We start from the raw sequence: 23,657 nt of genomic DNA, 5'->3' as shown, positions 1-23,657 counted from the left end.
AAAAAAAAAAAAAAAAAAAAAAAAAAAAAAAAAAAAAAAAAAAACAGCGGGCATTTTCCCATACTTTTTTGACTGCAGGAACCCATTTTCCTTGTCCTCTGGCCAGAAAAACAGACTTCTACACGTTTTAGCTGCTAGCACCACCAGCCAGCCTGACTCTCCAAAGGGTCTGATGCTCCCCGACCCCGGCGCTCATCCCATGATTCAAAAGAAGGAGGGGACCCCCCACCCCATACTCCCCAACTTGCATTTTCCTAGTCTTCTGGTCAGAAAGATGGACTTTCTCTTGGTTTTTAGCTACCTCCGCGCCATGGCTGCAGCTCTGCTGAGAGCCTGCCTTTGGTTCAAGGCCAGAGAGAAAAGGAAAACGATGAGAAACTCGCCTCCCTGGTCCCCATACAGGTCGCTTACCCGGGTTTTCACTCCCTTCACCACCTGCCAGCTTTTCCTTGCTTTTCTGAGTCCTCGGGCAATCTGTCCATGGTGTTGAGCTGCACTCAGCAGAAGAAACAGGCCGTAGTGGGCCAACTCCACCTTGGTCGTGTCTGCCCAGTGACTCCACCGTGGTTTGCTGAGGCAGCATCTCTCTCAACCTCTCGGATTATGAGAGCTTCCACACACCTGAGTTGAGGGCCAGCCCATTTCTCACCTTCCATTTGATGGTATCGCCATTTTATTGACTCTTATGAAACCGTGATATTCGTGCACATTTCTTATTCTCCTCTTAGGTGTCACAATTTATCTAATACCCTCAAAAAACAAAAAAAGAAAGAAAGAAAGAAACCCAAAACTTCCTGACCTCTGGAACACTCTCCTCTTCTAGTCCCCACTCTGTAAGCCTCACGTCTTACCTTCCCTGCCACTCCCGCTGGGTTTAAGAGGCCAGGAGGGTGGGTAATTATTCATTGTAAACAGCTGCTCATCAGGTATGTTGCTAGAGACTAAAGAAAAGTAATCTACACACATTCCCCCTGTTAAGGGCATTGAAAGACAAAACACCTGTTGGAAACGGACAGATGCTTATTTCTTTGGCAGAGGCATTTAAACTCCTTCTGGCTCTTTTCACGGATGGCAAAATAGAGGACTATAATGCAGAGAGGAGCCCAGAGAGTAGAGTTGGTTTCAGTTACTACAGCTACACCCAGCCTCCCTTCACTACTTTCAGTTGTAATAGGAAAAGCATAAAGCTGCTAACAAAAAATAAATGTGAATATTTCCAGAATATTCTAATGCCATGCTTAAACACAAAATCCACTCTTTGCTCACATAACAATTATCTATTGAGAGCCTATACTATGCCAGGCACTGTTTGGTGTGCATGGAACATTCCCTGCCCTCCTGGAGCTGACATTCTACTGTAGGAGTCAAACAACTAACAGATAAATAGATAGACAGTGTTTGAATAAATATATGCATAAAACACTGTGCTTTCAGGTAGTGACAAATAAAACCCTACAAATATAAAGCAGGGTAATGGCTTGGAGAAGGATGAGGGCACTATTTTATACAGAATCATCAGTGAAACATCTTCAGACAGAACATTTAAGCAGAGAACCAGATAAATGAGGGAGGAGGCCATGCTGGGATCTGGGGCAGAAAGGCAGAACATTCCAGGCCCTCAGGAGAGAACAATCCTGCCACATTCAAAAATCAGAAGTAAAGGGCTTCCCTGGTGGCGCAGTGGTTGAGAGTCCGCCTGCCGATGCAGGGGACATGGGTTCATGCCCCGGTCCGGGAAGATCCTACATGCCGCGGAGCGGCTGGGCCCGTGAGCCATGGCCTCTGGGCCTGCGCATCCGGAACCTGTGCTCCGCAACGGGAGAGGCCACAGCGGTGAGGGGCCCGTGTACCACAAAAAAAAAAAAAAAATCAGAAGTAAAGCCAGTATCCCGGCTACACTGCATTGAACCTGGAGGAAAGAGTGAAGGAATGAGGCCTAAGAGGCTCACAGGAGTCAGAGAAGAGCATTATAGGGCAGGGTAAGGAATTCAGATTTTATTCTAAATGTGATGGGAAGGCAGATCCATAAAGACATGAAAAGTGCAAGGTCTGACCATCTCTCAGTCCTAACCAGAAAAATTACTTTCAAACTCAGAGCTAAATCTAACGTTCAAATCCACTTCATGGTCAGTCTTCACAGATCAAGAAGCCAATACAAAGTCAAATCACAAAGTTAAAGATGAATAAAGCATAATTAACTCACCCCCAAAAACACATTATTTATATTTCATAAGTAATCTTCTCAAATGCCAAATTATTCCTTTTCTACTAAAAAACAAAACTGACATCATGGCTTTTTGTTAATAACAATATATCAATATTGGTTCGTTAATTGTAACAAATGTTCCATGCTAATGTGAGATGTTAACGGGAAAAACTGGGTATGGGATCTATGGGGACTCTCTATACTAGTCTCTCAATTTCTCTGTAAATCTAAACTCTTCTAAAAAGTCTATAAAGTCTATTTTAAAACTATATATATAGATATAGTCATATATAGTTATCTAGAGGTAATACATAGTTATACAGAGATATATAAAATCTCCATATATTGATAAATATATAAAATCTCAGGGCAGGATATATGCTCTGAAACCACATACCAACAAAAGCAATCACCTTATCCTACTGCTATGAGTTATTTCAGTTGATACAACAATGAAACTGAAAATTAGCTTCCAATCAACTAAGCAATTAAGATTGCAGATACTCACTTTTTTTGAACAAGCACTGTCCATACTCTACCTACCTCTTAAGTATACGGACATGTTTAGAAAATATGTTAAGCATGCTTACCTCTTTAAATAAGTTCACGATAGCAATAGCAAATAATTACTATTACGGGGGAAATGGAGCCGGTAATAAGAATAAAGCAAACCCTAGGCAGATTTTTAAGTCAAACAAAAGGGCAAATGTTATATCCCAGAGCCTAAAATACTCCAGAAGTCTGAAACAATGGCCCAGATGTAGGCGAAGTACAGGTGTGACAAACCTTATTTAGCTCAAACACTTGCGGGATGCGGGGGTTATGTGGATATTTTAGAGGGGAAAAAACAAATATGTTTATTATCGACCGCAGAACAGACGAGGTTTGTTTCTCAAAAGAGGACATAGGTTTAAACAGTTGAAAAATAGACCATGAATCTTCCAATAAAAGACAGGCTGAAACACAAGAGCTCCAATAATTTTCCAAGCAAAGTTTTCTCACACTTTATTAAATATATCACTTTCTGCCTGTGATAGGCAGAAGAATCGTTCCCCAAAGATGCCCACATCCTAATCCCCTGAATCTGTGAATGTTAGGGTACACTGCAAAAGGGAATTAAGGTTGCTAATTTGTCGACTTTAAAGCAGGGAGACTGCCCTGGATTATACAGGTGGGCCCACTGTAATCACAAGAATCCTTACAAATGGAAGAGGGAGGCAGAAAAAAGGAGAGAAAGGAAAAGAGATGTGACCACAGAAGTAAAGTGAGACAGACCCTACGTTGCTACCTTCGAAAACAGAGGAAGAAGCCAAGGGCCAACGAACGTTGGCCGCCTCTAGAAACTGGAAACATTCTCCCTGGAGCCTCCAGAAAGGAAGGCAGCCCTGCAGACACCTTGATTTTAGCCCAGTGAAACCCACGTTGGGATTCCAGAACCATAAGATAATCAATTTGTATTGTCTTAAACCACTAAGCTTTATGGCAAGTTGTTACAGCAACAATAAAAAAAAAACAAATATGCCTCCTCTAAAAAGAACTCTCCTGCTTCGAGGAGAGAGCCCTTTTTAACCCAGTATCAGGGGGCATCTTTACCACAGACGAGTGAAAGGGGGGAAAAATGTGTCATTCGCATGTGAAGTCAACAATCACAAATAAGAAAATCCAAAGATCAGTAACTAAAAGAATTGATATATGTAAGCTACAACAAAAAGCAGACTGGGCTATTCACGTCAGTAACAGTCTGAGTGGTCTTAGTTTGCATTAAATTTCCCATCAGTTTCTTAATCTATTTCATCTGAAGTCTTCACATTACCCACTATAAAAAATACCTATTTATTTATGGTTAGAAAGTTAGCCATCTCTATTAGCCATACAGACTGCCCAAACAAATTACCACAGACCATGTGGCTTAAACAACAGAGATTTATTTCTCAGTTCTGAAGGCTAGAAAGTCCAAGATCAAGGTGCCAGCGGACGATGTCTAGTGAGGACCGGCTATCTAACTTGTACATGGCTGCCTTCTCACTGTATCCTCACATGTCAAGGAGAGAGGGCTCTGGTCTCTCTGCCTTTCCCGACAAGAGCACCAGGTCTATCAGATTAGGGCCCCGCCCTTATGACCTCATTTAACATTTATCACCTCCTTACAAGCCCTATCTCCAAATACAGTCACCTGGGAATTAAGGCCTCAACATAGGAATTTGGGGGGAAACAGAAACATTCACTTCATAACATCATCAGTAATCATTATTTAGGTCAGAAAACAAAAAAGAAAGATATTTTGCCCAGAGAATATTCATTAGGGAAAACTATTAAGTCATATAAATTACCATAAACAAAAAGGAAAAAACCGAGAGTATAAAGCACTTCCAAATAGCATATTAATATACAACTTATATGAGTATGTTAATGAATATATATGTGTAGATACAGAGAGGGGCACATGCCGGTTGTGGGTGTTGACAGAACACAGACGGTCAGCTCCTGCACTAAAAAAGAAAGGTGCCCCTTTAATTTGTTCTTTTAAAATAAATGTGTATTTAAAGATATACCAGCTTTGGTAGTGGAGAAGTACAATGGCTGTGGCACCAAAAGTCACTATATATATATATAAACTGCAAATATCAACTCAGTGTCTACAATACAGAAAATGAAGGAAGTAGCATAAACGAAAGTCCATATATCAGAAGAGACTCAACGCAAAATAAAAGAACTCCCTAAGTTTGTTGTTTATTCCACAACATTTATTCTCTAAGTTCTACCTTAACGCTAAGCCACTAATGCTGAAAAATCAATGAAACTATATTGAAATTTCACAAATATGATAATACATACCAGATCTGGAGTTTATACGGCAAAAGTCCGTTTCAGGCAACATTTTCATCTAGAAATACCTACGTTAAGGATAAAATATTAAGCAGCCTATTAAGCTTATACATTTGCTAATTATCCTTGCCTGAATTACCCTTGGCCATGACATACACACCAACAATCAGAGATAAAGCCCACACCCCCAAGAGATAAGAAACCCCCTCAGTAAAGAAGATTTTCTCCTACAACTTGTCTCTCTGATTCCCACTCTTTTTTCCTCTATGGGTAAGACGGTATGATTCTAACAAAACAAGGGGAGGAAGAACACAAAGGAGAATCGTGAGTGTACATCATTTCTCAGATTTCCAGTCTGGTTTGAAATGATATCAACAATCTAGGAAATAGTCAGAATTGAGAAGATTTATAATCACAGTGAAGAATTTGTTGCTGTTGCTGTTGTTTTAGTCTACTCAGCTAAGGTTTGAACCCACTCGGGTTTGCACGCATTCCATGGTTGTTCAATCAATGACTAGGTATGAAATGAACGTTACTCCCATTTGGAAAAATGTTTCACTGCTTACCCCACCTGCTGTTCAAGGCTAGAACTGTACTTTGGCTGCTGGTTTCACGTCAGCTGCGAGCAGACACACGTTCTGTGCAGCAGATGATGCCTGGGTGTGGCCTGGAATTTTCTTTTCACTCCTGTTTTGGACAAGGGCACTGGAGTTCATACATCTAGTTCAACCTGCATTTGACAGATGGCTCAATTGTCCTTTATTTGATTAGGCCAAAGAGCACTTACACATTTGCTTTTCTCTCTACTATTCACTTCTTATTTAAAAAAAAAAAATCCTTTAACTTTTGTAAAGAGAAATGAAGCACCACCATTTCACAGTCACTTGTAAGCAGTCTGCACTTCCAGAATGTGGACTTACAGAGCAAATCGGAATCTTACACGATTTTTTTTTAAGCTACAGGATGATTTAATTGATTATAAACTATAATGATGACATTATAAAACTGAGTGGTCTCTTAAAGGCTTTTCACACTTAAATGTTTTATAATGAGAGAGAGAATGAGAATGAATGAATACTTGTTTGCTATAGAGGTCCCAATTTTAGAAAAAGAAACTGAGAAGGGAAGGTAAGTGGGATGCTAAAAGTTTCCCAGTCTTTTTAATATCACAGCAGCCCATTTAGAACCCCTTATGTTTAAGGAACTAGAAACTGAGGGATAGAAGCATGGCTTCTTACAGCCTAGGGGGTACAGTGTGGTGAAGCCACACACGTAGACCTAGCATACTGGGTGGAAACCTCCATTTGTGTCATTTGGTGAAAATCTTAAATTCCCATCTCCACATTTTACTACCCCACATTTGCTATCTCTAAGAGCAATGAGATACATATTGAATAAACTAAAAAAAACTTAAGTCAACAGATCTAAGGGATAAACTACAATTCAATATAGCCTAACCATTTGCTATATTAGAAAAGATATATATGCTTGATAGGAGAGCATGAAAAGTACATAACCCCCCTTCTAGGAGGGGGAAAAAAAACAATTCACAATTCATTGTTTTGTTCATTCATAAACAAAAAACTTGTCCCATCCTAGAAGTTAGAAACCTCAGGTATTCATTCTACCACGAACTACCTCACTATATCTTTTAAAAGGCCTAAATCCACCCAACTACTAATATCTTCATCTATAAAACTACACTTAGGACTTCCCTGGTGGCACAGTGGTTGAGAATCCACCTGCCAATGCAAGGGACACGGGTTCGATCCCTGGTCAGGGAAGATTGCACATGCTGCAGAGCAACTAAGCCCGTGAACCACAACTACTGAGCCTGAGCTCTAGACCCCGTGTGCTGCAACTACCGAGCCTGTATGCTGCAAATACTAAAGCCTGCCTGCTACAACTACTGAAGCCTGCAGGCCTAGAGCCCGTGCTCTGCAACGAGAAGCCACCGCAATGAGAAGCCCACACACTGTAACAAAGAGCAGCCCCCTCTCGCCACTAGAGAAAGCCTGCATGCAGCAATGAAGACTCAGTGCAGCCAAAAATAATATTAATTAAAAAAAAAAAAAAAACTACACTTAACACTGCCAGCCTCCTTCACAGGGAGGTTCTGATCAGTTAAATGTAAGGATGCCTTTCAGGACCTACGAAGAAGCAGTTCTAGGTAATTTAACTTAATGTTTGTTTCTTTACTCATATGAGTAATGCATGTCCATGGCAACAAAATAAAAATTCAATAGTACAGAAAGATATAAAGGAAAATCCTCCTTTTCTCCTATTCTTATTCCCCAAAGGTAACCACTTCATGTTTCTTATACAGCCTTCCATTGTATGCCTTTGTATGAATATCTTTTTACACAAATGTAACACTAAGTTTTCTGAAGTAACTTTTTCCCTTGATATTAGACATTTTCCACATCTACCCCATTCTTTAATAGCTACATGGTATCCCTCTGCATAGACATACCATGATTTACTTAACCAGTCCTTCTTAACAGACATTTAGGAAGTTGTTTCTAGATTTTCCTTATTTTAAACAGTGTTGCAAAGAACAATCATCTACTTACATTTGCTAACTATTCAGACATATTTGTAAGATAAATTGCTAACATGGAATTGCTGGGTCACGGGCTAAATCCTGATGTCAAATGGTTTCATTAATGAGTTGTATCAACTCCCACCAAGAGAAGAGTATCTAAGGTCACGGGCTAAACCCTGATGTCAAATGGTTTCATTAGTGAGTTGTATCAACTCCCACCAAGAGATTATCTAAGTATTGAATATGATCAACACTTTTTAAAAAAACATAGTTTTAAAGGTTCTTTCTGTATATGCTTTCATTAGGAAGTTTATCTGCAAGGAAATTAACATCTTTTTTTTTTTTTTTTTTTGGCTGCATTGCGCCTTTGTTGCCGCACACGGGCTTCCTCTAGTTGCGGTGAGCCGGAGCCACCCTTCGTTGCGGTGCACGGGCTTCTCATTGCGGTGGCTTCTGTTGCAGAGCAGGGGTTCTAGGTGCACGGGCTTCAGTAGTTGTGGCATGTGGGCTCAGTAGTTGTGGCGCACGGGCTTAGTTGCTCCGCAGCATGTGGGATCTTCCTGGACCAGGGATCGAACCCGTGTCCCCTGCAATGGCAGGCGAATTCTTAAACCACTGCGCCACCAGCGAAGTCCCTAACATAGATTTTTAAATATTTGTAAGCAACCTAATTTATGTTCCTACCATCTCTTTGAAGCAAATAAAGAACCTACAATTTCTACTTGGCAAAAGAAACAAAAGTAACAATAATAATAAAATTAGGGCACAAGAAATGCTCTGTCCTAGGTTAGTCCTGACCTAATTTTACAGCATAAAAAAAAAAAAACACTACTAAAAAGCTAGTTACTTTCATTATTCCCTGCTAGGTAAAAAAAAAATTTTTTTTCTCCAATCCCGTTATTCTATACATAGAACTAACACAGCACATTTCTATAAATAAATTCTAGTTTAAATTTAACAAACATGTACTCTTGTCAATTCATTAGTAACAGATTAGAAAATAGTTAAGAAAAACCAGAAAAATAAACACTAAAATTTCTTATGGACGCTAACATTTAAAATATACAGAACCATATAAATCACACAGCTTTAAAAAAAACTTTTCTATTTAATAACTGACCAAAAAAATGGCAAAGATAAAAGTGGCAAGGACTCCAAAGTATAGACGAAATAAGAATCAAGTCTGAATACATACAACAAATGAGTTTAAAACATAATAGAAAACAAAATAGTGAAAAGGGGCGCTATACATATAAGACCTCTGGATACTATAATTCCTGTTTTATTCTCACAGTCTAAAAAATCTGTGGTTTGCATTACACTGGAAAGTTTAAAAGATTTAGAACAAGGAAAATATAAAATCCAATGTGATTTAAAGCTCTTGTGTAGATCTGGCCCTTGGGAGAGCAATAACTTTTTAGTTACTGAGCTCTCAACCACCAATGAAGGGTACTTCAAATAGCATAACAAAGGCAAATGAAACATAAAGGGTTCCCCTGACCTGAACTCCCAAATGACACTGTCTAAAAACACACACTCTCTAGCTTGCTCCATTTACCTTCTAAATTACCTTCTATTGATAAATCCTATCACTCATCTGAACACCACAGTGCTATATCATGTACAGGCCTTCAAGTAGCTTACAATTAATGAAGGAGACATACAAGTAAATAACTGACTATAATAAAACGAAGACTAAAAATAAGTGCTCTATTTACAAAGTACCACATTGCTAACTGAGGAAAACTGGAAGCTTCACTGAAGGTGGCATTCGAACTAGCATGTGAGGATGAACAAGATTTTGAAAACCAGAGAGTGTGAGAAATGTAATATATCAGTCAAAGTTTGGGTTGCAAACTATAGAAATCAATTCTGGCAAACTTGGGCAGCAAATGAATTTACTAAAAGAATTTCAAGTAGCTTATAAAATAGATGAGAAGTCTAGAGGCTGGGGGAAAAAAAACCCAAAACACCCAAGCAGGAAACGAGCAACTGAGAACTCAGTCACCTAACAGAAATAGTGAGGATGCCATGATAATTGCTATAGCAAATAATCTCTAATTATCCTACATCTATACGTCATTTCCTCAAGATTCAAAGCCTAATAAAGGACATTACTGGGTCAACTGGAAAAATCTCAATCAAGTTAGATGATAGTATTATATCAATTTAGTTTCCTGATTTTAATAATTGTTCTATAGTTATGTACGAGATTTCCTTGCTTTTAGAAAATACAGGGCTTCTCTGGTGGCGCAGTGGTTAAGAATCTGCCTGCCAATGCAGGCAGCACGGGTTCGATCCCTGGTCTGGGAAGATCCCACACACTGCAGAGCAACTAAGCCCATGCGCCACAACTACTGAGCCTGCGCTCTAGAGCCCAGGAGCCACAACTACTGAAGCCCGCAGGTCTAGAGCCCAAGCTCAGCAACAAGAGAAGCCACCGCAATGAGAAGCCCGCGAACCGCAACCAGGAGTAGCCCCCAGTCACCGCAACTAGAGAAAGCCTGCGAGCAGCAACAAAAACCCAACGCAGCCAAAACTAAATTAATTAATTTTTTTTAAAAGAAGAAAATACATACTGCAGTGTTTAGGGGTAAAGGGATATCATGTCTACCATTCACTCTTAAAGATTCAAAATAAAATCTTTAAGAAAAAACAAAATAGGTCGGTGCTTTGTGTACATCTAGAGGGGTGGGACAGGGAGGGTGGGAGGGAGAGGCAAGAGGGAGGACATATGGGGATGTACGTAAATGTATAGCTGATTCACTTTGTTATACAGGAGAAACTAACACACCATTGTAAAGCAATTATATATAGTCCAATAAAGATGTTAAAAAAAACAATAGTGTGTGTGTATGTGGAGAGAGAGAAATAGGAGAGGGACAGGAACATAACCTGTCCAAACTAAAGTGATTGTCTTTCTGCACAAAGTCCTTTGTACAGTGCATGACACCACACAGCCCCTTCACCCAGAGATAATCCCTATTATTTGTATATGCATCATCTTGCCTGCCCATCTTGTCATATTTTCTAATCAAAGTTTATTTGTAGAATCCTCTTTTCAAATGCAATGTATTTATGTTGCTAATAATATACAACTATAAAAAATTTGAATAAAGGGAAAGACAAAGTTCCACATAGTCCCTATATTTTCCCCACTCCAAACACAGATTAATAGCTTGATACGTATTCACACCCTCTCAGGATTTTAAATGAATGTACACATCTTATAATTTTGACATAAATACATATTATCTTTTTTCCTTAAGGTCTTATCATGACATCTTTCCAGTTTTATATCAAAAGACCATACAGCAAAATGTTGACTGGTTATTTCTGGGTAATGATATTACACATAATTTTTATTTTCTTCTTGGTATTTTTCTGTTATCTAACAGAACAGGTAGAACTTTTGATCTTAGGAGATACCTGTATCTCTGATACAAAAGGGAAGGAAAAGAAACAGATTAATTTTGACAACCATAGGGAGGAATATTGGAAGAAGTCAAATTTGAGAAGTTTAGAATTGAAGAAATCACATGATAGAGACCATGATGTGGTGTGTATCAATCCCATGTAAGTGAGTGTCACCCAGGATGTACTAAAAAATATAAACTGTAAATTAGGTGCCAAAATCTTCAGAGGAATCAATCATGAAAATAGTCTCATAAAATGATAAAATATCATATTTGACTAAATAATTAAAAATCATTCATTTTTGCCTACTTACCATACTCTGACTATATGTGGTCAATCCCAAGTTGAGTTTCAGGAAAAAAAAAAAAAAGTCTCTCAAATTAAACATTAAAAAGTCCCCCAGGGCATTTTTTTTTTAGTCTCAAGGGAATTCTTCCTATGTTTTGGCTCAGTCAAAAACACTGTTGTTGGGGCTTCCCTAGTGGCACAGTGGTTGAGAGTCCGCCTGCCGATGCAGGGGACATGGGTTCGTGCCCCGGTCTGGGAAGATCCCACATGCCGCGGAGCAGCTGGGCCCGTAAGCCATGGCCGCTGAGCCTGCGCGTCCGGAGCCTGTGCTCCGCAACGGGAGAGGCCACAACAGTGAGAGGCCCGCGTACCGCAAAAAAAAAAAAAATTCTGTTGTTCCAGAGAACAGAACTCTGTCCTACACATAACAGCGTTAAGGGGAGACAAGTTTTGTCACAAAAAGAAAAAGAAGTTTCCAACAATTAGAAAGAGTAGCAACGGCTGCTTCAAAAAACAGTAGGATAGAAGCACTTCCAGAATGGCGGAGTAGGGACTTCCGAATATCCACTCTGCCACAAAAGCAACAAGAACACTGACAAAAAATTGTTAAAACCAACACTTTCAGAACTATGGAAATTAACCAAAACTTTGCAACAATCCAATGAGTGTTTATTCAAGGAAAACAGCTAAATTTCTGTAAGAACAGCAACTTGCTTATTCCAATCCCACTCTACCCAGCTCTACAATAGCCCTGAAAACCAAAAGCCTCACTACAATGGTGACTGTGAAAACCAGCAGCCTTGCAGCCACTGGATAGGGTAGAAGAGCTTGCCAAAGTCCCATCCCCAGAGAGCTGTCACTATTTGACTTTTCTGGAAGCTCTGTGAAAGGCTCCATTCTCAGATCTTGCTCTTTTTTTAAAATAATTTATTTTATTTATTTATTTCGGCTGTGTTGGGTCTTCATTGCTACACGCAGGCTCTCTCTAGTTGCAGTGAGCAGGGGCTTCTCTTGTTGCAGGGCAAGGGCTATAGGCGTGTGGGCTCAGTAGTTGTGGCTCGCAGGCTCAGTAGTTGTGGCACACATGCTTAGTTGCTCCACAGCATGCAGGATCTTCCCAGACCAGGGCTCAAACCCATGTCCCCTGCATTGGCAACCAGATTCTTAACCAGTACGCCACCAGGGGAGCCCTCAGATCTTGTTTTTATTTGAGCAGACTTAGAACTCACCCTGGGTAAACAGTCATATAACCAGGAAGTTTGTAAAAAAGAAAAAAAATCAGCAGCAAAAGTTTAAAATCATAGCCACTTGAGGCAGTGATACCAGGTGGGCTCAAAAGAGGCTGAAACTTATAAGGTAAAACTGGAGAATGAGATGCCCAAGAGGGCATTGTAAAGCTTTGACATATTCCTGAGAATCTAGGAGGCCACGCACATGTGCAAAGCTGTGGGCATGCCCAGGAAAGATCTGAGAAGGCCCTAATCTTTTCCCTCAGGCCAACCTTGAGGCTCTGCACAAGCAGGAAGTGAACGTTAAGGCAGAGCTGTAAATTTCCTGATAGAGCATTGAAAACATACCCAAAAACACAAGCACAGAGCCTCTCAGTAAAGGCTGGGAGACTTACTGCTTCAAAGCTTTTAAGGAAATTCTAAATGAAAAAAGATAATACCTTATTCAATAAGTAATATAAATTCTAAATATTCTATACATCTGTAAGTTCCTGTGTGTGACTAAGTGTAGTTTTGCATTTGACCTGCATACTCTAAGAAGATTAACACTCTGCATGAGGGAGGACAGCAGCAAGACTGTAGATAAAAGAACCACCTTTGACTGTGGTTTCAATCTTTACAACTTTGTAAGGTAGACACTCTTAGTCACCCTTTACAGGTAAGGGAACTGAGTTTCAGAAAGCTTATGCAACTTTCCTGAGGTTTTACAACTAGTAAGTAGGGGTTTGGAAGGTAGGTTTCTAACCAGTCGGCTACACTGCAAAACACGCATCACTGACCGCCATGTGATATAGCCCCTGAAAGGAAAATGAAAAAACAGAAAACAAAAAACATGGGTGGGGGCTGGGGGGGGAGGAAAGAAAGGAAGGGAGACAGGCAAAAAGCAGAACTTAGGTGGGTTTTGAGAAGTTATACCCTAACTATTCATTTGTCTCTCAAGTCCTGTTATCTACCACCTTGAAACAGTAATTCCTATTTGTTCATAATGCTTCAACTCTGATACTTATGTTTTCAGAGACCCCATCCCACATGGGATCACCATGATGCCCCCACCAGCATGGACACCCATCCTCAGGCTTCAACAGCACTTTCCCCTCTCCTCCCTGCCCCCATGAAGCCACTCAGGAAACAGATGAGGTGCAAACCTGAAGCTCCCCTCCCTGCCAATTCTGTCTAAAAACCCTCCATTTTAAGTCTACTTCCATACGGTAAAAATGAAAAACCAACTTATCTGCTTAATTTTCCCCTCCAATATACATAAAATAATTGCTCTTAAAATAACATTTTCTATTAACCTCTTAATTCAATGATTCTCTTGACTGTGAAAAAAAATACTTTTTAAAACTTAATAGGTAAACAAGGACCTACTGTATAGCACAGGGAACTCCACTCAATATTCTGTAACAACCTATGTGGGGAAAGAATCTGAAAAAGGATATATGTATATGTACAACTGATCACTTTGCTGTACACCTGAAACTAAGACAACACTGTAAATCAAATATACTCCAATATAAAATAAAAATTAAGAGAAACTTAATAGGAATTGCTCTACAAAATCATAATACTACTGACATAAAAAAAGAAGCAGCAAACCAAAATACAACCTGGGAGTGGGGTGAAGGACAGTAAAGGAAAATAGGAAGCCAAGCTTTGCCTTTAGAAAAATACTCATTTCTTCATCAGGCTTTGCTCCCAGAGAACTCACAAGTTCTTCAGAAGGACCTGAAGTTTGTGTATCTGCAACAGGGATTAAGCCTTCTTCAGTAGTATAAAATAAGACTAGGCGTTAGTTAGTCCAAGTATTAAACAAAGACATGTTATTTTATCATCAGCATTGTAGTAAAAGAAAAAAAATGACAGCAAAATATCCTAGTCTTCAATATCGTGAATCCAGCTACTGGGAGGTGAACTTTAGATTCATAACAGAACCACAGAGCCAAACCCATGATTTAAATGAAATTCACACTGCATTAGACTTTGAGAGAGAAGGCTAAGTATTTCACATTTTCCCAAAATGCAGCTGTTAATGGTCCTTTCAAGCCAGAGACTACAGACATCTAAATTTGGCGACTAATTATTTCACAAAATACACATCCATTGACAAAATCTCCCAGCGCTAGTAACTTCCCACAGCTAAATACAGAAATGGAGGGATCACAGCACTGATAATCCAAGAGTATATATGAATTTGGGGCAACAGTCCTGTCACCCCAATACTTTGCTTAGGTTAATATTAAAATGTGTTTGCTATCCCTCAGTATAGGTTTGACTTGGTACTAAAGAAATATGGATCAGACGTATTTGTATCAGTCCTTAATAGCAAGAAGAAAAAAGGCGAATTAAGTATGTACAATGGGGAATTCATTCTATCAGTCTCTTACAAATTTTTTAATTGTCATGCTATGTGCACATACCAACGATGTGCATGGATGGTAGAAATGGCATCCTTGGGAGTACTGCTCTTTACAGAAATTGTCTTTTAAGTAATTTAAGGCTGACAGACACCAGGTTAGTCAAATTCTAAAAACAGCATCCTAGCAACATCAGGATAAAACTAAGCATATCAATTTGTACTTCTCAACACCCTTTGACAAAATCCACTCAAAGTGTGATATTATCTATAACAATTATCAATGCACTGCCCCATGAAAACTCTGTAGAAAATATTCAGACCAACAAAGTTGTTGATTATTTCCATCCAAAAGGAAAAAGTATTAAAGAATTTATTCTTGGTACCTCAACACACACGCACAAACGGCTCTAACAAAAGAAAAAGAAATTTTAAAGAGAATGAATGTAGTGCCCTAATAAGTTAATTGGGAGCTTCTATAAAATAGAAATAATTGTGTCAGTATGGTCTTTATTTCTCCCTTTGGTATTTCAAAGTGCATCAGGAAATAGCGACATCTGAAGAGAAAACACCTTTACAACCACTTAAATTAATTTCTTAAAAAAGCCTTGTCAGTCATGCTGTGGTGTGGCTAAGACCAAATGACTTCTTACACAGCCTCTCTAGAGGTCACCTGCACAGTGACCGGTACTGTGAAACATAATCACTACTTTTTCTGAAGAAAAAAGGAAAAAGCAGAAAAGGCTTACTACGTAATTCCCCAGGAAATGTAGCCGTGTTGAATTATGAGCTTGCCATTTTCCATTCTAGCAGTAGTTTAAATCAGAGACAGTAACACTACTAAGAATGACAAAAAATTGGAAACCATACTCTGCATAGTGTGAAACCCACCCCAAAAAAACCCAGAAAAACAAAAACGCTCCAACCTTCTGGGTGAATACATGCAATAAACTATCTTACTAAGGAAAGAAAAAAAAAAAAGTAATGTGATTTTTTTTTTTCCAATTTAACAGTGAACAACACAAGCTCCTGTCCTCTAGGACAAAGCAGAAAGTCAAGGGCTAAGGCAGCTCAAAGACGGGGCACCGAACTCAGTGAGAGAGAGGGTTCAGGTCACGAGGAGATGAGGGGAAATCATCCCTAAGAAGGAGATCCTGAACAGGGCCTTCTGACAGTAGTGCAATTAGCAGAGCCTTCACGTATGGATTTCCTCTTTTCCCTGGTACTACCCTTTTTCACAGGGCTCTACACAGGCTCCCGATAGGGAGGAGAGCTCGTAAGTAATGTGATCTCAGCAGGCCCCTGATGGAGCAGGCATAGGCCTGGGGGCGGGGGTCATATAGATTTTCCTAAGGGTTTTTGAACAAGCACGTTTTTAAAAGAATCAAGTTCCAGTTCCAGATATTCAATGTCCATACTCTTTCCTAAGAGCAGTCTATCTTAGAAATACAGGACACTTAGCACTTGAGGACAAGGCAACCCCTTCTCGGCCATTCTCAGTCTGACTGTGGTGCATTCCCTGAAGCCCAAGCAAAGGGTAATGAAATACAGGTGTAGATACTGGGAAAGTATTGAGACCTTTCACAAATCAGTAGTTTCCAATTCCTTGTTTTCAACAAAATTGAAGGAGGACCTAATCTAGTCGTCAGCTGACAGATCATTCAAATGTTTTACAGTAATGATTTCAGCATATAATCAGAAAGGTGTTCAAAGAATTGAGTGACACTTACATGACAAAACTCCAACCAGTCCCATCTACCAATTTATGAGAACTATGTTTCTCAGTACTTACACCTATAAAAAGAAAAATTAGGAAGAGAATTGACAGTGAATCCTGTCTCATTCAGGCAATAAGTAATATTCATTCATGGATACCCAACTAAACTCATTAGGGAAAAAGATCATTTACATGATATTTTTACATAAAATTTTACATGTTTAACAACTGCTAATTAAAATAGATTGTATATAAATCAATGTGATTTTAATTTAATCTAAAAGAAAAATTTATACCCAAGCCTTAAGGTTACAGAACATTTTTTTAAATCACAAGTTGTTACAAGGAAGCAAAAAAGGTAATCACTAAAAGATTTTCAAGTTCAAAAATATATTACGGGCTTCCCTGGTGGCGCGGTGGATGAGAGTCCGCCTGCCGATGCAGGGGACACGGGTTCATGCCCCGGTCCAGGAGGATCCCACATGCTGCGGAGCGGCTGGGCCCGTGAGCCATGGCCACTGGGCCTGTGCGTCCGGAGCCTGTGCTCCGCAACGGGAGAGGCCACAACAGTGAGAGGCCCACATACCGCATATGAAAAGAATATGGGTATATATATATATATATATATATATATATATATATATATATATTACACTGGGTCAAGCTCTAAGGGAGATGTGGAATTAAAAAACAAGTTAAAAAGAATAAGGAATAATGTAAGTCTTCTCACTGTTAATATTAATGTGATTCTTAAATGGATGGTGGTGTACAAACTTCCAGTTATAAGATAAATACTAGGGATATAATGTAAACATGAGCAATATAATTAACACAGGTGTATGTTATATATGAAAGTCAGAGTAAATCCTAAGAGTTCCCATCATAAGGAAATTTTTTTTTTTAATTTTGCATCTATGAGATGACAGTTGCTCACTAAACTTATTGTGATAATCATTTCATGATGTATGTACACCAAATCATTATGCTGTACACCTTAAACTCATATAGTGCTATACATCATTTATAACTCAAACTGGAGAAAAAAATAACATCGAGGGACTTCCCTGGTGGCAGTGGTTGAGAATCTGCCTGCCAATACAGGGGACACGGGTTACAGCCCTGGTCCGGGAAGATCCCACATGCCTCAGAGTAACTAAGCCCGTGCGCCACAACTACTGAGCCCTTGTGCCACAACTACTGAAGACTATATGCCTAGAGCCCGTGCTCTGCAACGAGAAGCCACCACAATAAGCCCATGCACCGCAACGAAGAGTAGCCCCCACTCGCCACAACTAGAGAAAGCCCGTGTGCAGCAATGAAGACCCAACACAGCCAAAAATAAAATTTTTTTTAAAAACAGAAAACCTTGAAAAGAAAATTTTAAAAAATAATAACATCGAAAAAAGCAAAAGGTGGAAAAATAGATAATGATGGCGAATATTAAATGACTATAGTATTTAGACTCCATGCATAAGAATGATGTGACACTTCTATTTAAAAAGTCAATACAGAGACTTCCCTGGTAACGCAGTGGTTAAGAGTCCGCCTGCCAATGCAGGGGACACGGGTTCAAGCCTTGGTCTGGGAAGATACCACATGCCGCGGAGCAACTAAGCCCATGCGCCACAACTACTGAAGCCCACAAGCCACAACTACTGAAGCCTGTGCGCCTAGAGCCCGTGCTCCACAACAAGAGAAGCACTGCAATGAGAAGCCTGCGCACTGCAACTAAGAGTGGCCCCCGCTCGCCGCAACCAGAGACAGCCCGCGCACAGCAAAGACCCAACACAGCCAAAAAAAAAAAAAAAAAATTAAAATAAATTTATTTAAAAAAATGAATAAGAGCAGCTGACACATTAACATGGAGCAAGAAAGCAAAGATCTGACACCCACAATAATTGAATATGGTATCTGTATTACCTTAAAACCTATAATCATATCAAAACATCAGGAAAACAGGTATCACTCAAGTCATCCATACATCCGCTCTTCACATCTCTGAATCACTCCAGATGCAGTTTGGGGTAGTAGTGAAAAGATTCAGCTGTGGAGCCAAAATGCCTGGGTTAAATTCAGACTCCTTAATTTGGTGGTTGAGTGATACTGGGTAAATCACCTAAGCTCTCCTAACTGTGAGTAATCTAACTGTGCCTCAGTTTTCTCATCTCATACTAAGTGCTCAATAAATGTAAGTTACTATTAATATTACAGGGAAGAAAAAAATTTCCAAGGACTGCCAATAGGCCTTGACTTCCTCTCTGTTAACAGTTCATCAAAAATATTAATACTAAGCAAATCCTAGTATTGGGTTTTTTTTAAGTTAATGATTGCATTAAGTATAATATTACACCTAGTGGGTATTCAATGAAGATAATTAGCCTTATGACATGCTTACCCAAACTCCATAGGCTTGGGGTTCATACCATCTATAGAGGAAATGATTTAAGAGCAAGAGACTAGCAGATGCAATGTACTCAACTAAGTTACCTTGGAGTATTACATATCAAGAAGTTGTTTGGTTTCGTTTTATTTTGGCCTGTTTTCCACTTATAAGCCATGTATCCGTAGTAGTCTACAACAGTAGCAAAGGGAATAGACAGTATTCAATTCTGGAGTTAGGTACCTGGTCCTTACACAGCTAAAACTCCACTGTGAACTTTTTTTCTTTCTAATCATTTCAATTAATCTCCATTTGGGGCACAAATGCACCACAGGATATGAGAGCAAGGAGGCCTCAGGCACCTTAATCAACCTTGTCCCACTTAGTCTTTAGGCACCAAGAAATGGTATTCTTAGCAAGCCTAAACAGGAAGAGCACTTCAGAATCTGAGATGTGGAAGTGACCTTACAGGTCACCAACCCAAACCAAAATGAAGGAATAATCTTTCCAACCACTCTTCATCCACCTCTGCCTAAAAATATGATGGTGGTAGTAACAGTGGCTGCAGCTATGCCCCAGGCACTGTGCAAAGCATCTACATTCACTGACACACTGAATCATTAAACTGTGAAGTGAGAAAATCCTAAAAGAAAACACAAGATGGAATTTTTCAGACCATTGTAAAAAAGGATAAAAGTTTTAATACAATGGTTACAATATTAGCATAAATCAAAAAATACATTATTCATCTCTAAACGATACACCATCATTTCATTCAATTTAGTTCAACAGAGACCAAATACCAAAGGTACCATTACTACAGTTACTGTTAAAACATGATCCCTGCAACCAAGGAGTGTCCCCTTTATTCTCAGTAAAGCAGTGATTGGTTCACAAAAATGTAAGAGATAAAACACAGTCAAGTCAAAGGCAGCTGGGTATAAATCCCAGCTCTGCCACTGGCTTCAACAGCTTAGGCAAGTCAGTTAACCTATAAAAATGAAGATTTTATAAAATATACATATAAAAAATTTGTTATCAAGTTGTTTAAACAACTTCCAAGTTACTAAAAAAATTAAGTTGTAATAAAGTTATATAGGTAAATAATGTTATAAAAACAAGATGTGATATATAATGTGCACTAGACTGGTCAGTTTCCTTCATTTCCTGATGAGCTGACTCTAAGAATTTCTTCATACCTCTCTCAAATTTTACTTATTACCTGCCTTAATCCTAACAAGGTTAAATATGGCACACTTAAGTTTTGTATTTTTTCCAACTCTACTTCTGTACACAACTCCTATCTTTAGGGACATCCTACCTACTATGCCCTTAAGATGTTACAAATATCAATACTTCAGTAATAGGAAATTTAACTCAACCCAAAATAATTTTTTAATCTATGCACATGGGAATTCAAAATATAAAGACAGTTTTGTACTACAAATGTTAAAATAACGGAACAGCTCATAAAGAAAGTAATTTAACTCCTTTAGCTAGGGTATCAGTAGAGTAGCAGTTTGCCCCCAAACCATTCCCTGCTCCAAGCTCTAAGACACTTCCAATTATGAATGTGTGAATATGGCCGATTATATTGCTAGTAAAATTGAGACCTGACTGCTGAAACATTTACAGATAGAAAATTCAAATAGACGAAGGCCACCACCCCCTGATTCCTACACATATACAATGAAAGAGAACTATGCTATTAAAAAAAAGAGAACTATGCATCCGATCCCGCCCCCAAATACTATAGAGTCCAGCTTGTCGGGGTCATTCTTTCACTGAGTAAACATTTATTATGTGCCTACTGTGTGCCACGCATTGCACAGGCAGTGAACAAAACTGACCCCCAAATCCCTCCCTTCTTAATAATAGGAATGTCTCCCTGTGAGGTTTGGCACTGGGAGACCAAGCCCTGGTTGTCCCTACCCCAAAAGGGTTAATCACACTGACACCCGCACCCGAACCCAACCGGCCCCCTTGACTTGCGGACACAGCCGCGGCCGCTGGGTTAATAATTGGGCCAAGACCTCTTGGGCAGGCGGGGGAAGCCCATGGCCTTGAACCTCAGCGCAGCCCAGCAGAGAGGGAGGAAGGGACGCACACCCACCCCCCACGCCACGTGTGCACCCCAGCGCACGCCCCCGCCGCCCTCCGCCCGCCCTGCGCAGGCGCTGCCGCCGTCCGGCTCGCGCATTCCCTGCACGCCGCTCGCGGCTTCTGACTCTGGGCCCGGACCCCCACTGGGCCTGGACCCACACCAGCCCCGGTCCCACGAGGCCGCGACCCCGACCCCGACCAGGATCCCACCAGCTGTTGCCTCTTACCGGCGCACTGGCCCCAGCGCCCCAGCCTCGTGGCTCTCGGCGGCCGCCTCGCGGACCTCCTCCTCCTCGGCCTCCGCGGCTGCCCCGGAAGCCCCTGCCGCGGCCCCGGCGGCCGCCTCCATCCCCGCCGCCGCCTCTCGCCACCGCCGCCGGGGCGCCGGCCCGCTCGCGGTCGCGATCCCCGGTAGGCCGGCCGCGGCCGGGTCGGCGTCCTCGGCCGCCCCGAGCTCCTCGCTCCGCCTGCATTTGGCCGCCGCCGGCGGTGCTAAGCGCGCGGGAGCCGGGCCGCCGCGGAGACGCCCTTGCCCCACCGGAAACGGGCCGCACGGAGGAGCCGCGAGCGACGGGCCCCCGGTGACAGCGAGCGCGGGGTGCGGGGCCGGGTATGAAGCTGGCCGCGGCGGGGGCGGGGCGGCCCCGGGGCCTGGCAGGTGGGGCCGGAACCTGGTCTCCGGCACGGCCGGGGGCTCAGAGGAAAGGCCTGACTAGTAGAAGCTGCAAGTGGGAGACAGTGGTGTTTCTGGGGGAAGGGCCGTAGTATAAGTAAAAGGATGGGTTATAAAATAAAGTTTATATAATATGAATTCGTTTTTTAATTAAAAGAAGAAAGACATACTGATACGGTGTATTTGCCTAAGAAAAGGTCTTAAAAAGTATATACCAAAACATTAGTGTTACCGAGTCCAAGCTCCTGGTGCACGCTGCAGAGGACAGGCCAATGAATCCGAGAGATGACTTGTTGGGGCAAGGAGTGAAGACTTACTTGGAGACACAGCAAACCGAGAAGAGAGTGGACTTCTGCCCCCAAGGAACCAGCTGCCTGTGTTGGAACTCAGGCTTCTTTTATACTAAAACGGGAGAGGGCGGGCGAAGTCAAACATGTTCTCTTCCTCCCTGCAGTCATTCACAGGTGGGCCTGGTCAGGATGTTATCTTGTGAGCTAAAAAAAAAGGTATTTTAGCTTAATGCTCACTACCTGGGAGGCAGGGTTCCCAGAGATGGGCCATTATGTATAATTGAAGCTTACAGGCAACAGCCCTTTAGTGACTAACTTGTAATAGAATAGAAGGTTCTTCCCTATTACATTAGTGGTTAACTGCGGGGTGAGACTTCCAGTGAGTTAATTTTTCCATTTTTTTTCCTATTTAGTCTTCTGATCATCAAAAATGAATAGGTGTAATTATTAAAATTCCTTCATACCTCTGGGTTCAGGAGGAGGTATGAAGGAAGGGGGGGGCAGCCCTCAGGTGAGAGGTGTGGCCTGCAACAAGCCACTGGGAGTAGAGAGAACAGTGCAGCCTGTCATGGACAGAAGGGGCTCCCAGGACGTCAAAAGAATTTTTATAGAAATGGCTGCTTTAGCTCACACTTACTGAGCACATGAGCATTTAATTCTCCTGTCAGCCCTGTGAGGTAGGTACTACTGTCATCCTTATTTTACAGATAAGGAAGTACCCCTAGAGAAGTTAAACCACTTGTCTGATGTGACACAGCTACGGTAGTGGTGGAAATGACATTCTAATTCAGGCAAGCTCAGTCTATTCATGTTTGTGTGTCAGTGTCACTTAGTAGACAGTTTTGGGGACTCACCCATATCTTATGATTTAATACTTTGTTCCTTTTTATTGCTAAGCAGTAGTTCCTTTTATGGATCCAGTCTATTTTAACCAAGGGGGAAAAGGGCCTTTTGTTACATGGGAACCATTTTTAACTTTGTATTACCAGGACTTCCCTGGTGGCACAGTGGTTAAGAATCCACCTGCCAATGCAGGAGACACAGGTTTGATCCCTGGTCTGGGAAGATCCCACATGCCGTGGAGCAACTAAGCCCGTGTGACACAACTACTACTGAGCCTGCGCTCTAGAGCCCACGAGCCACAACTACTGAAGCCTGCACACCCTAGAGCCCGTGCTCCACAACAAGAGAAGCCACAGCAATGAGAAGCCTGCAATCGCCACAACTAGAGAAAGCCCGTACGCTGCAACAAAGACCCAGTGCAGCCAAAAATAATAAATAAAATTATTTTTTTAAAAAAACTTTGTATTGTAGAAACCACATGAAAATAATACAGAGAAGGGTTAAAACATCCATCATCCAATCAGTGTGGTGAAACAGGTGTCTTTTTCCCAATCCTTTCTGTTGCTTTCTTACATTCATACATAGTTAACACTGTTCATTGCTTCTAATTATCTACTCTGTGTTAGGCGCAGTGCTTGGTCTTGAAGATTTAGAAAAAAAGAAAAGAAAGAAAAGCCACAATCCTTGCTCTCAAGTATGAATAGCTCACTTCCCAGAAGGAAGATAATAACTCTGTAAGCAGGTGATTGCAGTATTGTGCTGAGTGCAGTGAGAGATTCAAGGTGAA

At 40.9% G+C, this 23,657-nt stretch overlaps 1 protein-coding gene across 1 annotated transcript in view; it reads right to left on the bottom strand.

Annotated features, from left to right (window-relative positions):
* AVEN (apoptosis and caspase activation inhibitor) overlaps positions 1-21,671 on the bottom strand; it is a 189,232-nt gene extending 167,561 nt beyond the window's left edge. Inside the window, exon 1 of the mRNA XM_027083791.1 lies at positions 21,292-21,671. Within this exon, the coding sequence (XP_026939592.1) occupies positions 21,292-21,537 (246 nt within the window). The 5' untranslated portion in view covers positions 21,538-21,671. The remainder of the gene's footprint in view (positions 1-21,291) is intronic.
* Positions 21,672-23,657: the final 1,986 nt, after the last annotated feature.

This window comes from Aethalodelphis obliquidens, unplaced genomic scaffold (genome assembly GCF_003676395.1).
Source record: "Aethalodelphis obliquidens isolate GAN/ISIS:26980383/991018 unplaced genomic scaffold, ASM367639v1 scaffold51, whole genome shotgun sequence".
Classification (NCBI taxonomy): Eukaryota; Metazoa; Chordata; class Mammalia; order Artiodactyla; family Delphinidae; genus Aethalodelphis; species Aethalodelphis obliquidens.
Note: the sequence above shows the minus strand (reverse complement) of the source record. Positions and strands in the feature narration are given on the sequence as shown.